Source organism: Numida meleagris, chromosome Z, assembly GCF_002078875.1.
Source record: "Numida meleagris isolate 19003 breed g44 Domestic line chromosome Z, NumMel1.0, whole genome shotgun sequence".
Lineage (NCBI taxonomy): Eukaryota > Metazoa > Chordata > Aves > Galliformes > Numididae > Numida > Numida meleagris.
The window spans coordinates 513350-531915 of NC_034438.1; the positions used below are offsets into that span (position 1 = coordinate 513350).

Here is an 18566-nt window from a genome sequence, read left to right on the forward strand (position 1 = left end):
TGTGACAGTTCGGAGGTGATCACGCATACGCAATTAATAATGTAGAAGTACATCGCTCCTTATCTCCATCACCTTCTCTCAGACCTGCTCGTCTCCCCCAGCCTTAATGCATGCTCTTTTAAGCTGGAAAAGAGAGCACCTTTGCATTTGATCTCATCTGGCTCTTCCTCTGCCTCCGTGCTCTGGATTACATTCATCAGGCAACGCTGCCCATGATGGGATTTTGCCCCTGTAAGTCACAGCTGTGACATCCAGCACCAGAATAGGGATCAGGGCACTGTGCAGCAGTGACACTGGGGACACATTGCTCCTACCCTGGCTCTCAGCTGAACTCGGGAGCAGCTTTTGGTCATTTCATTGTAGAACTCGAGCGCGCAGCCAGATATTAAATTATCAAAAAAATGATGCTGCATAAATGAAAAAAATATTGATCTTTTGGCATCAAAATGCAATCATGCCGAATCAAAAACAATTAATGTCCCTGAATGCAGATATATAGCAGGAAATAGGCACGCACTTTTTATAGGCAAATTGCTTAAGGTACAATATAGGCTCTGGCATATTTTCATTTCTATTAAATGAGGAGACTGCAGCTTCAAGCTCACTGAGTTGTCTACATTTGAGCATTCCTACGCACAAATCACACAGTTTACGTTTTGCAAAATAAACAGCAAAACCCAGCACATCTAATTTTTGAAATTCTTCTGGCTTTTCTTTTTGACCTTTGGTATTTGTATGTATCGATGCTCTCTAAAGCATTGCACAAAAACACCTTGAAGTGTCAAGCTTTAAAAATGAGTCTTCTTTTCTCTTTCTCCTGTGTAGCCTGGATTATCTTGGCCTTGTCAAAATACATTCTCTAGTTAGAGGTTGGAAATATTTCCCTCCTGGCTCCCAGGTATTGATTTTTCACCACTCAGCTTCGCTGTCAGTGGTGAGGGGAAAGGTGAAAGTTCACCCGGCGCTGCCCGGTTCTGCCCCCCGCCAGCACCGTGCCCCTCACGCCGGGTCCACGCCAGCACTGCTGCCAGGTGCGACTCACCTAAAACGGAACCCTGAGGCCACCAATACTTGAACGTGTTGGTGTACCGTGAAATCTGAGGATTCACCCAATTCCTTTGTGCCGTCGTTTTTTTTTTCCTTCCTGTTTGCTTTGTTTGGAAGGGTTATTTGGTAACGTCTGACCCCATGCAGACCCGGCCCTGGTGCCCCAGCACACTGTGGCACACCCCCACCAGCCCCGAGTTGCTCAGGATTCTTTGGCAAGCAAAAGCAATTACAATTTAAAAAATAATCCATGTTGCAAATTCTAACCCAAATGCACCTTAAATTCTCTTAGGACCTTGTGTTCCATGCTATGAAGTGTTGCTATTCGTATCAGTTACCTTCTTTGGAGGAATTTGAACCAGATGACAAGCAAAGCATCACCTTGCAAACATCAGCGCCGGTGAGTTTCTGGAAGACTGCAATTCCTTTGTCTGCTTTAGCCACACTGCTGGAGAGTTACAAGAACTTCATTCCACCGCCTTCCTCCCTTTGTACTGAGGGCTGCAGGTCACCCCAGCAAGACAGACAGAATGTCATTTAAGCTGACTTTCAAATGAAAAAAAAGAAAAAAGTTGGTGAGAGAACTTACAATTCATAAATTAGAGGCAGGGAATTATCTGCATGCCACCTGGCTGATGCCATAACAACAACGCTCTTCGATACAGTCCAGATTTATTTCACAAGCATATTTACACCAGGGTATGCAGTATACATACAGCAGGCTAGGAGTGGACTCCAGAAGTTGCTCGAGAGGCAGACACTTCAATCATTTACCATACATGGTGACTTCCATCATTACAACACTTTCATACAGGTGTCTCATCATGTCATCTTTTGCTTGTAAACTGCCAATGAAGCCACATACGTCTCCACATTTACAAGGACAAGTCCAAATACAGTACTAACAAATCAATAAAGCACTAAAAGCTTACACTGGAATGACAATACAAATTTTACTGCAGTGCTGAGAGACCGAGGCTGTGAAGTTGAGGACTGGGGCAAACAAAGTCACCACAGTGGGGGTTGTGTCCAGCCCCACAGATGGCTCCTGGACGCCGGTGGGGCTGGAGCTGACCCGCAGCACTGGAGGGAAAAGGAACAATCTCTCTTCTGCATTTAAGAAAATCCATTACACTTCTAGCTTAAATCAAACATTTTAACGCATATATAATTCAAGATGTTTGCTCACTATACCACAAAAGGAAATCATTGGAGGGCTGTGGTCCACCATTCCCATGGGGGTTGCATTTTGTTTCCGAAAGTAAACACGTACACATCTTGGAACCTACCCTAATGTAACTGACGGGATCCCAGAACACCTATGGGGGAATGCTTATAGTGCACCCTGACTCCCCTTGTGCATCTAAACCTAATGCTGCAGTGTTTCAGTCTACAGATGGAAGGTCTCTGTTAGCTCTTCTTCCTATCTTTAATCTTCAGAGTTACGTATGCATCTTTATAAACACAATGTACATGCATGTTGTGTTAGTTCACTTAGAAAAAAGACCCTGATATTCTATGACAGAGTTCTCTACTATACACTACATTCCTGCCAGATAAAAGGATTAAATTTTATGGCAGTTTGTGTTAAACATTCCTAATGGTCTTAATTTCTTGCTCTTTTTAATTGGTATGTTTAAATTTTTAAACAGCAAACAGATATGTATCTTTCTGGACTGAAAATCTCACCTCGTGTACAATGTACTACGCAGACCAACTTTAAAAGTTTTTTTTTAAAAATCAATGCTTTTTATATTTAGAAGCCATTTTATAAATTATTCCTTTTTAGGGAAGGGAGGATTTTGTAAGTACCATTTTTAGTTTATCACGTAAAGACAGCCTCCTTATTTCTGCAAGCTTTTCAGACAAAAATGGCAAAGAGAAAGCTATACAAACATATACATCAATATTTTTAAATAAAATAGTATTTCATAGATTTTTTTTTCGCTTTATTGTGAGCATAAACCAGCATACTTTCACACGATTAAATATTTCACAGAATTAGATATGTAAGAAGGAAACACAGTCACAGCTAACATTACACAGGAATATTCCTACTGAAGAAATGGTTTCAGTGTATCTGTTCAAATAACTTACTATTTTTCATAGTTTTTCTTGCCAGAATTGTTAACCACTGACACCATTTGTGCTGCCTCCCGGGGCTTGCTGCCATCCCCTGTTCCTGCGGTGAAGGAACGTGGCCCTGCAGCCACTGGAGCACAGCCCCACTTCCATGTGGGATCCAGCACAAATGGAAGCAGCTTTGGGAAGAAGAAGCTTTTTATTTTCTTCAAAATAAATACCTTCATTGGTAGCAAAAAACACCTTTATATATAAATACTCCTCTGTTCAAGTTTGCTAGTCCATCTTAGTGATATTTTTTTTATTTACATGTGAATTGTTATCCTTTGTTCCAGACTACAGCAAACAAACGGCTGAGCACAGCAGCACTTCAGTTCCTCAAAAACTGTCTTTTTCTGAGGAAATGTGCCCCTTCCACTCAGAACAGAGGCCATTCAACTCCTGCACACTCAGCTACTAATTATCCCCAATTAATTAGGCCCTTATTAAGAACCCTCTAAGACACACCACCTAGTGATCATTCAGTGGTCACTAGAAGGAATACATGTAAACAGGGCCTTTGGTAAACCACTGAGGCTCTGTGAGCACGTGGAACCAGGCCGCCAACATGAGGCCAGCAGCCACCGGCCAGGCCACGGCACACGGTCAGGGTGGGGCTGGGCCTCCCCAAACCACAGCTTCCCCCACCCTGCTGCAAAGAGAACCCACCTGGTGCCACGGCCTGGCAAAGCGGGCAGTGCCGCAGCCCGGCAAAATGGGCAGAACTGCGGCCTGGCAAACCAGGCAGAGCTGTGACCTGGCAAGCCAGGCAAAGCCATGACCTGGCAAACCAGGCAGAGCCATGACCTGGTAAACCAGGCAGAGCCATGACCTGGCAAACCAGGCAGAGCTGTGGCCCGGCAAGGCAGGCAGAATGGTGGCCTGGCAAACTGGGCAAAACTGTGGCCTGGCAAACTAGGCAGAGCTGTGACCTGGCAAACCAGGCAGAGCCGCGGCCTGGCAGACCAGGCAGAGCCGTGACCTGGCTGGTCCTGCCCTGTGACCAAAGGACAGCAACAAAGGAGGGAGCGTTACATGGAGTTCTGACAGAAATTCACTTCAGCACAGGCGGCTTCCCCTAGACCACGAAGCGGTGCTCCTTGCCATCATGGGCCATGAGGATGACGTTGCGGTTGGAGGTCCAGATGAGGCGGGCCAGGCGCAGAGCATTGTGCGAGCCAGGGGAAGCAGGCTGTACTGGTGGCACCTGGTAGGTCTTGATGCAGCGCAGCTGGGGTGCTGAGTTGAGCATGCCGATGCTGCCCAGCAGTGACGTGTTCATCTGCAGAGACAGTTGCTGGTGAGCGGCACCCCAGTCCACCCAGATTTGGCCCAAGCGACGTTCCACCAGACCCACCCAGACCGGGCAAAGCAGTGCTGTCAGTGCCCAGGTTCTGAGCATCGTGCTAGTCCCTGTGGCATTAATGCACAGCACACAATTTTGCAAAAGGAAAGGCTGAATAAAGTCAGCAGGTGCACGGCTCTGCTCTTCGGGGGGAGCTCACGGTGCTACCAGCAGGCATTGCGAACAACATTTCCACAGCTATGCACCTGCTTATCCTTCCAGCACAAGAGAAAGGAAACTGGTGCATGACTAAATGGAACATAAATTACAGTCAAAAACCTGAAATTTACCTCCTACGTGCAGAACTCAGTTCTGCTCAGCAATCAAGAACCACTTCATCTCACTGCTTGTCCCGTATCTTTTTTTAAAATTATCGTTCTCCTTGCCTATACCTTTCTCAAGTTGAAGTGTGAGATTTAAATCAATAAGTTAGCTAGGAAAATTATACAGTTTATTTACTACTGTGAAAAATCTCACACTTCATTTTTAAGTCTTTATAATTAAAGGTTTATATTCAAATTTTAAAGAGAAACAGGAAAAGATTAAGATTACATCTATGCCAGAATATTTTTGTCAAAATAATTAAAACACCAGATGTGAAACAATGGAAAACTAAGATGAATCACTGTAATAGCTGCAAACAGAAAAGCAGAAGTTGTGTTAATTTCTGGCGGATGAACAAAGCATCCAGGAGAGATCTGCTGAGTTCCACTCTCCAGAAAGCAGGCCAGTTACTGCTGATGCATGCTGCCTAGCTCCATGCTTTAAAAACAAGATCCACTGGCCTAACCCTCTGCCTTACAAGCGCTCCTTTACTTGGAAAACCCTCACACACTGCACTCCTTAGGAGTCTGTCCATGAGCAGGCAGATGGCCGCCACGCCGTATCCCTGAGTGTGCCATGTAGAGCCCTGGCAAATCCTGGGACATGGCAGTCGTGCTACTGCTGATCCCACGCTCTGAATTCTGATCAGGACAAAGTACAAGCCATTACTTTTTCCTGGCTCTTCTCAGCAGCAGAATGGTGTCAGAGAGTGTAAATCATGGCATCTCTAGCAGGGAGCATGCATGCACCACTGACATTTTCACAATTTAAATCATCTTGAGTAATAACCCTTTTAAGATGACTAATGTTACTGATTTTCCTGCATTAATAATAGTGCCAAATGGAATACAGAAGGGAAAAAAAATCACTAGTGCACGAGGTCACATTTTAAAACTAAATGTGTAGGTATATTTAACTCTTTATGTAAAAGCCACTTTAACGTGAGCATTTATACACCTGGAAGAATGTGGCAGCTCACAATTTAAAACACGTGCCTGAATTTTTTTTTTCCTGCCAGTTTAACAAGACCTGCTCTGATTGCTTTCTAGACTTTCCCTAAGTACTTAAATTGAGTAAGCGTAACTGATGGATGAAGATTCGTGCTGTTCCCACTTACTGTTTCAGAAAGCACACAATATAGTGACAGGTAATAATTTAATAATTATTATGGCACCTGTAAAAATAATGAATGGCATCAGAAAACTAGGGGAATATGCTAAAGACTAATAACTATAGGTATATTGAGATCTATTATATAGTCTGATTACTGCAAAACTAAATTATTTTGATAGTCTGCACAAATTGCTTGATCAGCTCTGTTTTTAAGCCTAAAGTCATTTAAGGGAAGAAAAAATTCCTGGAGAGGGAATATAGGCAGCAATTAGGGCCTCTTCCGTGTTTATCTGTCCCACCAAGCTACAAACATACCTATCTACAATTGACAAAACAGTATTTCTACAGACATGATCACAAAGATTGCTCCTATGCTAAAAAAATAAACCTCCAGGTACTTCACAAAATGGTGACCTGATCTTCAGTTTCTCCCATTTCAGACTCTCTCTTGTTTTTCTCTCAGCTTTCCTGTTTCCTGCATTATTATGGAAATTCCAGGCAGCTCTGCAGCGTGAGGAGCAGCTGAGCACAGCTCCCTGGGCTCAAAGTTGAGCAGCTGTGTCTGCTGAGCAGAAGGCCTTGGCACAGCAGTAACGGGACGTGTGTTCATCTTAAATAGTTTTGCATCATGTTGAGTCAAAGATAAAATGGAGGAACATCATGGAGGTCTTCTTCTATGGGGACTCATTGGGTTCCAGAAGTCAGAGAAGAAAAATGCCTACTCAGGGATGGGCATGGGAGCAGGAGCAGCAGTTCTGGCAGAACTGGCTGGGGTTCTCCTGCAAGGGCCTAAAACTTACTGGGTGGATGTTTTAGGTGTGTAAAACTGAAGAGTTACAGCAGGATCAGATTCAAACAGCAAACGGGACAAAGCATTGTCTGACTGCTCTGAACTTACATAATGATTTGTATGCAAACAAGCCCTCACCACTCACAGGGAGATAACTGCAAGACATGTTTAAGTATAAACAGTAACACAAAAAGTCCTGTATGTTATAAAAATAGAACCAAACCAAAGGTGGGCAGACAGCACTGATCCTCCAGGGGACGCAGGCTGGCAGCAAGGCACTTACCTGCCAGAAGGAGAGGTGGCTGTCTGAGTTGGAGTAGGTGGCAAGGTACCGGCCATCAGGAGCAAAGGCCACTGCCGTGATCGGCCCCTTGTGCCCGTGGATTGTCTGGGAAGAGAGAACATTTAGGAACACGGTTTAGTGGGCATGGTGGTGATGGGTTGGCAGCTGGACTTGATCATTAGGCTGGACGAGGCTCTGATCAACCTGATCTAGCCATAGATGTCCCTGTTCATTGCAGGGGAGATGGACCAGATGGTGTTTAAGGGTCACTTCCAACACAAATGAGTCTATGATCTTAATGGCCTTTTCCAACCTTAATGATTCTATGGTTCTAAGAACAGTAACAGAGCACTCCTTAACACGGCATCATAGCAGTGCTGAACAGATTTGTAAGCAAACACAAATGCAACAGCATCTGGACTTCTAGAAAAAGTTCCTAGAATTGTTCAGCAAACTGCTACAGTCAGAAAACAGCAAGTAAAATGTGCAGAAGCACATATTCCTATTCCTATTCCTTCCTCCTAGTTCAGCGTTGTATCTTAGGTCTCGAATCAAAAGTATGACACGAATTTGGAAAGCACACACCTTCTATCTGAGGTTTATTGGCAAACACCTCTGCAGAGCTAGGGGAACTAGTTTGGTTCCTGAGGGAGAGAGGAGGGCAATTTCCTTAAAATGCAATTTTCTATTGGATTATCATAACGAAGACATTAGTAACAAGCTCACAAAGTATTTCTTAGAAGAATACACAGTAGCTGCTCTCTCTGCATTAAGAGGCTCTGAGCCAATTTTAAATTGGCAGGACTTGCAATGTGTGAAAAAAGGCTTTGTAACATTCATCGACCAAAACTAGGCAGTGAAAATAAACGCACCTGAAAACAAAAGTGCTGCTGTAGCCAGCTCCAGGACACTAAAAGATGCAAACCCACTGAGATGGCACGCTGCACCTGAAGTCAGCCTTATATTAACAATCCATTAATATATTTACTGTGCAGCATGTAAGTTGAGCAAAGTCAAATAGAACCCCAAACCTATATCTTCAAGATAATCACTACAGCTTAGGATGAAGATCTGAAAGGGGAATTAATTAGATGATCCAATGTTTAGACCCATCAAACTCTGCAGCACTTAACAAGCAAGTAATACTTGTCAATAAAAAATGTTTTGGTAATACAAAGGTGGAAAATCAATAGTACTTGCACACTTGTTGCTCTTCTTAACTACTGAAAATGTGTTCCAATAAGTACAATCCTTAAGGGAATTAATGTGCTTTGTTATTTAAAGCAAGTGCTTCTCTAATTGATGCTAATCCTTTCAAGCCAAGATTTATTTTTCAGTGCACTACCTAAATGTGTACTTTGCAATGCACATCTTGTGCTTCCTACGCGAAGTGAATACGCAGAACAAAACGAAATTATTGCTACTCATTCAAAATATTCTGCTTGCACCCATGCATTTGGAGCTCAGACTGCCCTGGCTGGCACCGTTCTGAACGCTGCCTAATGGCTGTGATGGCTGCGCTTTAGCAGGGAACGCATGGCAACACACTGCCTCTTTGCACTTTTTTTTTTTTTTCTGCTCTGAAGTGTAACAGCACGTAATAAAAATTATTTTCTATTTAAATAAAATCTGTGCAGTATTGGTTTGGCAATAGTCCGAATCTTGCACGGCAGACAGGGTGGGACAAAGTGCAGCTGCTTGGAGCTTCCCTCTGCCCAAGCAATTGTTTTTTAATGGGAGCACGCTCCTGGGAGACTATTTGACTTCTGCACCTGTCACCGCCGCTGTCCTGTACACATGATATACTGAGGCTATGACAACCTAATTCTGAGTCCAATATTTGGCAAACCCTACACTGAACTGCATTATTCTGTTAAAGGTGACATAAAAAATAAGCACTGTATCACTGCAGCAATTTTATTTTAATAAATACTGGAATGCATACTTTAAATTGATAAAGTAACATATATACTGCTATAGAGACATAGCAATATTTTACCACGTTTATTATTAGATATTTATCTCCCCAGTCCCTAGGGGTACCTTAACTAAAATGAAACAAAAACACTCACTCACTGAGGACGCAGCATGCCTGCTGCACCCCCAGAAGTAACACACTTCCAGCAGGTACCACATGAAAAGCAGAAAGCATCAGGTTTGTCCCAGCTTAGCACTGTCATTAAAAGCTCTGACTGCTTTCACCTGGAACAGCAGCAAGGTATCAGCTCCAGTTTTTGCATGGAATACAGTCCCTGCAGAAGGAATGGTTATCTGAAAATTAAGGAGATGACTCTGAGGTGCTCTGCCACAGCCAGCTCCTAAAGGTGTGCTCCAGAAAGCTGGCCTAAATGCAACACAGAACACAAATAAATCGCAACTGCAAAGCTCACTGTGCTAAAGGCAAAGATGGAGAGAAGACAGTTAACAACTGAAAGAAGCTGGAAAGGTGTTGAAGGTGCTATTAAAAAAAAAAAAAAACAAAAACAAATGAAAAGAGTTAACTCTCCCTCTACTTCCTTCCCACCCTTACCATCCCTGGAGGTGTTCAAGAACCCTGGAGATGTGGCACTTGGGGACACAAGTGGTTAGTGAGCACGGTGGGGATGGGTTGGGGCTGGTCTTAGGGATCGTAGAAGTCTTCTCCAACCTTAACAATTCCACAGTTCTGTGATGTGTTCTGAACAACTACAGAACTTCTAAGTTTCATATTAACCTCAAACAGCATCTCAGAACTCAACTAAAATTTGTATTTGAGGAAGGGAACCTCCTGTTCCCAGTACCCTGTTCTGATGCAGCCCATACTACCCCACAGCCTCTCCCCACTGGAGCCCTCAGTCTGCTTCACCCAGTAAGATGTTTAAAAAGTTCTCACTTTTTACACCAGAAGTAGATTCTTTCAAGATGCCTCCTCAAAGGTATTTATGGACATTTTAAAAAGAAAAAAAAAAGAATAAAAAAACCCCAAATCTGCGAGCAATTTAGTGGAAATATCTAAAATAGCATTTACTTAAAATAGCTTCAGTACTTTTAATAATTAAATTTCAGTGCTCCTTCAAACAGTACTAACAATTGCAGTAAAACTTTCAGGACTACACTGAGAAAAAGTATATTTACATCTTTAAATTAATTTTCTTTCTGTCCTTCAAATGGATTCTCAATAATACCAAGATAAAGTCAAAGCACATGTATTAAAATTTTTAACTTAATAAAATACATAACTTAATTTTTAATCTCACAATAATATAATTTTGCATCAACCCTTACTATTACTCAGTATTAAAATGTGACTTGCATGATGTGACAGGCACTGCACAATGAGAGCAGAAAGTGACCTTGAGCAGCAGTGTATAAAAATACATTTATCACTGGAATGGCATGCTGGCTTTCAGTCAATATGTGCTCTCATTTGTTAGGAGGTTCTCCTGCTGTGATTCCCTCATTACAATTTGCTTTTACTTCCTGGGCAAATGACAACCAGAAAATGAGGCAGCTTCTTTCTTGACCGAACTTAATCCAGAAGAAATTAGATGACAGCTGCACCCATCCAAGTGTTACAGGGTGTTACAGAAATGTTTCCAAAATGCAGAGCCACAGATCCCAGCAGTTCTGTGGGGTCCTGCAGACAGCCCAAAACCAGCCCCACATCCCTGAAGTGATGGCTGCAAGGAAGCCATGCACGTGGCTCTCCCACCCGACTCAGCCTCCTTCCCCAACACCCTAATGTCTGCAAACACTGGATGGATGCTCTCACTTTAGGAACATTCTCATCCGTTCAAGGGCTTCATGTGGCACCATCAAAACCAAGATGGTAGTACACCTATAAATCAGACTGTCCAGAACATTAGCAGGAAGTTTTTCATTGGTGAAACTAATGCCAGCATAGTTTAAACAGTGATTCGTGATGATGCAGTATCATCTCAGAACATACTCATGTGTCAGACAATTCAGTACTGATATTGAAATTCCTATCTCTCCATTACAATTACTCTTCTAAAAGACATTCCAATAGCTGATAGGCTGAGCTATACACTGCAACTGCTAGGAAAATCATCTTAAATAAGAATTCCGAATACAGTCAGGATACCAGTGAAAATGGGAGAAGAAAGTGCTTAGTATTTTCTCCAGGTTATTTCCATTTCGTGAGACAAAAAAAAAAAAAAAAGCAATTATTTTAAATCCCTAGTTTAGGGGGTTATCTTAACAATTACAAACAGCTTGTGTAAAAAATTACAAAATACAGATAGGAATCTGGAAAAGAGCTTGCGCTGGACAGACGCCAGGCCTCATGGTTTGCAGATGCGTTGCTGTGAAGTGCGATGAAGTTTTAGATCTTGAACCACAAATCCCTCAAGAGTGATGCTGAATGGATGCGAGGAAGTTTGGGCTGCTATTCCAGTGCCAGAGAGCACTTTACAGGGAGAAAAGATACTGAATGCTTTCCAAAAAAATCACAGCATGGAATGGATTTACCAGTTAGTACACGGACTTCATCTAAACAACTCTCAAAATGCAAATCTTACCCTTAATGGGAATAGCTGTCTAAATTGTTAGAAAGACACAATTAAAACACAATAAATAATACCAGTGCAAGCAATGTGGTCTAAGAGTGATCAGCAGATCGCATTTCAGGGGGGCACAGACAGGAAGGTGAAGGTTTGAGTGTGCCCATCATATGGATCACCAGCAAACCCAGTTCCTTTAGGGATCACCTGGGGGCCTTAGGAAGCCCTCCAAGCTGCTGTGGCAGGAGAAACTTGTCCACTAGGCAGAAAGACGAGCTCTGAGCAGGCAGTTATAACACGGGGTTTTTAGTTTTCTAAAAAGCAAGAATTGAAACATCTAATGTAAAAGTGTTATTAAAACAGATTTCAGGAGAAGACACTACTTTCCCAGCAAACACATGAGTTTGATACAACCTTATCAGTGCGCTGCAACAGAACCATTGTGTTCCCAGATGAGACTCTTTTGTAAACAGAAGAAACCCTGGTAAAGACACCAAACTCAATGTGGCTCGCAGCACCACAGACAGCAGTGAGAGACTGCATTCTCTTACAGACACTGATCTTCAAAACTCATCATTTTCAATAAAAAGTTGGTCTCTACTGGAAGAAAGGGCTATTAAAAATTCTAATTTGACCATGAATGGAATAATAACAAGAGACTGGCACACTCTATGTAAGCACACAGCGTTCCTTCTCCCTGTGCTAGCTTACTGCTAGGTCCATACCACTCAGTAACCAAAAGGATGATTCCCCTCCCCCTCTGTGTTCTGACCTCTGTGATGGTTTAGAGTTGGAGCACATTGTGGCAAGGACACAGAGCGTTTCTAGTAGCTTGGGTATGATGGTTTACAATTAGCAATGCAATGTTGCTGTATTTGGAAAAACACAAGAATTTTTTTTTTTTTTTCCATTAACCAGGTATGCTTTTTTTCCACTCAGCTGCTCTAGATTTGATTTTCTGCTTCCCACCTGGATGGTTCCCTAGAGAAAAGCTTCTTTCAAAGAGGAAAAACGATGAGTTGCAACTACTTTTTGTGCAGAAAATAATGTTTGAGTAGGAAGTAACAGCTAAATTAGGTGCAAGTTCAGATATATGGAAACTCAGTTTTCTTTACAGCCCTCAGTATAAAATCTTAATGCCTGCTTTTCTTCTGTCTCTGCTTCTACAGATGCTACAAACCCAGCGCTGTAATAAATCTCTTAACTCAGTAGGGGTGGGTGGCCTCAGAGATGGTCAGTAAGTTTAATATCTTTTTCCAGTCTATTTGACTTTTGTATACTGAATTGTATCACTTCAAAATGGAAAAAAATATCCTTAGTGGAATCAATTTCACTGTCGGCTCCTCATCTTGATGTCAACAGCTAAGGCACAAGAGTTAAGCAGAAAGCCACAGCTGAATCAATTTCTTATTTAATTTTTACTAACTTTGATTATTCAAGGCCCCTCCTGATTTCTGCACTTGGATTTACAGTCTTCACTTGACACCTGTTCGTGCCTTTCCCCTCCCAACAAGATGTTCCTGTATTTGAAAACTCCATATGCCCACAAGAACACACAAGTTCCTTTGAAACAGTCTCCAAACCAACTAGAAAAGAGTACAGAAAGGGGCAGAAGTGACCCTGAACAGAACTACTATTGCTGATCCAAAAAGTAAGCTTTGTGAATCCAGAGACCTCATTATTTTGCTTGCTGAAGCCAGAAAGCAGTTACAGCACTCATTAATAGTGCATTCTATGGGAAGACTGGCAGTTTGCATTGGTTACCTGTAGCTTAATGAATAGAATTATATGTAAAAAGTAGACTTCTCTGCAGAGAACAGAAGCAGACTTGATGCAGATCAACAATGTCCAAGCAGGGTTAACACAGAGGAGTTTGTGTGCTGTAAATTCACACCTTGGTAAACCTCCCCATGCAGAAAAGTATCAGCATGGTCCATTCCCATTAAATACACTGCTAAACTGCCACCGGAGTAACCACCTGGGCATAATTAAACACTGCTTTTGAAAGACATTTGAGAAACTTGAAAACAATGGCTATTCTGCTACCACATCCCTCCCACAGCAGGGATTTGCTGCTGATAGGCTCTTCCCATTACAATGAAAATGCACAGAATCCCTCAACTGTATTATTAGGCAGCTTTAGAAAGATCAGCTCAGGGTAAAGCTACTGCAGCCCATGGGGAACATGTGTCAGCAGCACGTCGCCTTCTTTCTGCAAGAAATGGAAGCAGAACTACAGCAAGGCTGTACAGAGGACATGACAATTTCAGTGTGTTTAAGTCCTAGCACAGCTGAACCACATCCCCTTAAATTTCTGCCCTGCTTGCCAGCAATGCACTTATTACTACCTCGTATTACATTACTATGGATTTTGCCTTGTGAACTTTGCTGTTGCTTATGTAAGTCAGGCGATAAACTAAACCAAATGGGAAGCATTTCCCCACCTCCTTGCACATTAATATGGCAGTTTGTACCAAAGGCAGTACATACCATGGGTTTCTGGAGCAGCAGCATGCTGCCCTCATGGTGTTTGGGCACGTGCTACGTTGTCTGGTGGACAGCACAGTGCAACCCTCTCCTTCCTGCCACAGTGAGAAAAGGGCTCTTGCCTATAAATTAAAAGGCTATATTCAGTGATTATCTTTTATCTGCAATTTGAGAAGGCGTGCTCCTACTAACAAGTTTTCCCAGCTCATCTGAACTTGTCAGTGTAGCAGTGTCAGTAAATGCACAGACACATTCAGATTACAGGATGGCTATCTTTCTTTCACTACCTATAAAATTCCATATTTGAGTACCTTGTCTTTAATTTCCTATTCAAACTTAACTAAAGCAAGCCATTACATATCAGCAACTATTCTTTCCAAATACAATACTGCATTAGTACTATAATTTCCTGCCCTGGATAAGAACAAAAATTTGCAAATGCGTCTAGGTACAGAAATGTAGTATTAGGCACAATTCAATTCCTGCTTTGATTGTTGAAGCCCTGATTTTAATTTTGCAGAGAGCCAGAGCACCCAGACCAATAGCACTGATTCTACTCAGTGCTTAGTTAAGCCTCAGCCATCAGGAAGCAATGGCACTGCCTTCAGCAGGTTTCTTTACAGGAGGTCAAGCTTTCAGAAACTACACATCGAAATACATAGCCAACATTACAGCAATGGGCAGGTTGGAGCTGAGCTCCCTCTCTACTTCCATGCTTCCCAATAACAGAAAGAAGGGTTCACAATGAAAAACCTTTGGAGACAATGTGGATAAGGAACCAGAAGTACAAAGAGAAGACAAAAAAAAAAAAAGCCAAAATGATTGGCAAAAACGTCTTAGAACATTAGTTGTTTTAATAAAATATACCAAATGTCATTTCTTCTTCCTACTTAAATTCAAACACAGTCTTCCATAAATAACAAATTCCAACCTCACTCCTGTCTTCCTTTTCACTTTTCCATTTCAAATTTTATTTCTTTATAAAAATAACTGGAACACTCAGTAAATGAATGAGTAAAATTAGTAAGCGGTAGACACATGCCACCCTTATGTGAGAGACAAGCTGAGGACACAAAGTCTGTATGGGTGCAGAGCTAGGTTGTTAAAAGCTTGGCAGGATGATCAGGCTGCTGACAGGTCTGTCCTATGATCTGACCTCTTTAGAGTCTTTGACATCAAGGAATAGACAGAGTGCACTCTTGTCAAACTCCCAGATAGCCTCAGTCCCACGGAGCAGCTGGAATGCTAAGAACCAGGCTACTGTAATCAGCATGGCTGGAAGATCAAGGGAGTCATTCTTTCCCTTGACCACTGCACCCACTTTTGACCCCCAAAAATACAAAGGGCCCTGGTGAAGTCAAGTACTCTCAGCAGTGGGTTGTCACTGGCTGGAGCTATCATCATCTTGATCCTTCCGACAGCAATATCAGCCATACACTCAAAACAGCCTGCATTTCCCACAAACCTAAACAAGTCTCCAAGCAAACTTAATAAATGATTAAACAAATGCTGTCATAATGACCTCATGAAAAGCATGAATGATTATTATTGGCTTGAGGTTGGATCCTAAATTCCATAAGCATTCTGTCTGGTCCAATGCAGGAGAAAGCTCTGCAGGGTGCAGAATCAGGACAGCAGGAAATTTGCCCAATAGCTTTGCATGCAGGACTACATGTAAGATACGTAACAAAGAGTGAATATCTGTGAAATTGGCACTTGAAGACATGGTGGCCATGTCTTCAGAATTCCTGTATTATCTACAACCCAGTGCAGGTGAAGAGTTTCTGTCTTCAGAGGAAATTCTTCATGCTTCCAACACAGGAGCCAGCCAGGCAACAGGAAAACATGCACAGTCACTCAAAATACCTAGGCTGAACTGAACAGACAAACACGAGCTGAACCCCTAAAGCATGAGAATAGCATTGGAGGTATGCTGATATTTTCCCACAAAATTCATTGAACTAGGACAGACAACAAAATACTTAAATGCTTAACTGCTCATGTGTCACCAACACATGAAAGTTCTCAAGACTGAATGTCAGGGGATGTTCAAATGCATAGCATGAATCCAATTTTAAGCTAAAGGAACAGAGGTATTGATATTGTGAAAGCACTTTCTAGATTCCTCACTACTATCATTCACTTCCTTATGTTACTGAGCTTTTTTGCTGTATTTCCTATCATTTGTGTCACAGCCCTACTCTTCCTTCCCTCTGCCTTCCATTCACTTAATGCCTAGTTTAGCCAATAAAAAGACTTGCATAAGAAATCCAAGGACATGCTACAACTGTTCACTCTATTTCTTGTTCTGCTCCTTTGTTCCCCCCTTTTTCTGTTGTGCATATGTTAGTGGCTAGCTCTCTGGAGTTAGAGTCTTCTTGTTTGTGCAATACTAAAAGTGACAGAGCCCCGCTCTTGGCTGGCTCCAGTGATACAGTACAAGTGGTTAACACTGACAATAACATCCCTGAATCCCATTAATACTAAGACCCACCAAAAGTAAATTACCTGGAGGACTCATTTGGTTTGAAACCCTTGGGATGAGAAGAATGTGTATTTTTTGAAAGAGACCTCTTACACTAGTAAGGTGCCTAGAAGACGTAACAAAAGGTAGCAGACTTAATTCTCACATTTTGAATAAAGCCTTGATTAGTAATTGGGTAAGGGCCAGACCCTGTTTGATATCCAAACACTTAGGCTTTTAAAGGAAGAACAGCCAAATAGCTTGTATGAATGAAATAATTAGGGATTTTGGACCAGCATCTGCTACCCAGCAAGAATTCACCGGCAGCTTCAAATAGGGCTAATTATACTGGCTCCAGGAGTTTGGGTTCCACATACTGGCAACTGGAGGAACTTACTGAGAAGTCTCATGAACAATACCAGGAGCCATCCAGGGGCAGAAACCTTACACAAACAGGATGCAATGGCTACTGCCTACCTGTATAATGAGGAAAGGTACCCTAAGTAAGAACACAGGTGAGTTCTCATGAATTATCACAAGTATAATTAAAGAATAACCACTCTAAGACTGCTTCGGCTACAAAATAGTGGTAGAGACTCTGACAAGCAAAATATTATCAAATATCTTTCAGACATTAATATTTTGCCATCATTCCAAAGTCAATAATAATCATGTATCCTAAAATCTAGTTACTTGAAATATATCTCTACAGTCTGGTAACACTGCTTTAGTATTCAATTAAAAAAAAAAAGTCACACAGTATCATTCTTTTTCTGTATTAATGCTCCTCTAAAGAAAGGAGGAGCTGAATTTCAAGTACATGGTGATAATAACTTTGCTTTTAATTGCATCCAACCAGCTAGAGTGTTCTTAGTCCAGCAAAAATTACTATGCATTTTTTTTTAATATTCTCAACAAATATTTAACCAAAAAAAAAGAAAAAGAAAAAGGTATGACTCCGGGGTCATGACTTTGCACCGTATGTAAGTCACTTAAGAAAACCTCAAAATTGTCAGTTTGTAAAATCAATGGAAAAAAAATGATGTTTGGAATGGGAAGTGTAATTCAGTCAGGATGACATTGGCATGAGCACACAGCAGCAGTATCAATGAGCTGCAATGTGCTACGTTTATCATTAGATAATCACTCCCCCAGAGGATTATGAACACACAGATGAACCTTGTGCCACACAACACACTTGGGGTGTCATTATCTCATGATAACCCCACTCCCTGCCATCTCCTATTGCTTAATTAGAGGTTACAAAGGTTGTAATAGGGCTAAGAGAACATGGTGACCAGAACTTGCAAGGAGTGATACCTTAATCAATTCAAATCCAGAGGCTAAGAATGTGCAGTCAACAAAGGTGACTATGGGAGAACAAAAACATGCACTGTTTTAAGCTCATGATTTAAAACTGCAGAATGATGAAATCTACACGTACACTATGCCTTATTTTCACTTGACAATTTCAGCTTCTTCGTGTTGCATTTTGCCTAATTCAAGGGTCACAAATAAATAATAAAAAAAGAAAGATTACAGAATATTAGCTCACCTGAAACAAATTACCAAGTACACCCAAGCAGCAGAAATGAGATTTTCAAGGTTTCTCACCAGAAATATGCTACATAAACATTCCAGAAACTCCATCTCAACCGCATAATAACAAATAGTGCTTTTTTGTTTAAGTGTTTTATTTTTGGTTAGAAATTGCCAGCCATCCTAAAACGGTGTGTTTTGTGCACTAGCAGTGTCACTGAGTGGTTTGACTGCTGTCTTCTACTGTGTTTTGTAAACAATGGCCACATTTGCAGATGGAGGAGCCACAGAACTGGTGCACTCAGAACTGTTTTCCAATTCACTGTGAAACATCAATTATCTTTATCAAATAACAGTATCTCATCTCAGTCCATTATCAAGATGGAGTCTTATTTTAGCTGGACTGAAGCCCTATCTGTATATCAAGGCTGGCCGCAGTGCCAGAGTGAGTGAAAGGCTGTGAAATAATCAATAATCATCATCAAATTGTGGTCGACAGGTTGTGCGGATGGAAGTTTTTGATGAAACCTCAACCTTTTTTTGTGCAGCTG

General features: G+C 41.8%; 1 protein-coding gene across 2 annotated transcripts in view; it reads right to left on the reverse strand.

The window, feature by feature from the left end:
• WDR7 (WD repeat domain 7) overlaps window positions 1703-18566 on the reverse strand; it is a 114270-nt gene continuing 97406 nt past the window's right edge. For both annotated transcript variants that reach the window (XM_021380077.1, XM_021380076.1), the window contains exons 26-27: window positions 7024-7128; window positions 1703-4450 (exon numbers count right to left, since the gene is read on the reverse strand). In XM_021380077.1, coding sequence (XP_021235752.1) covers window positions 4247-4450; window positions 7024-7128 — 309 coding nt within the window. In that variant the 3' untranslated portion in view covers window positions 1703-4246. The remainder of the gene's footprint in view (window positions 4451-7023; window positions 7129-18566) is intronic.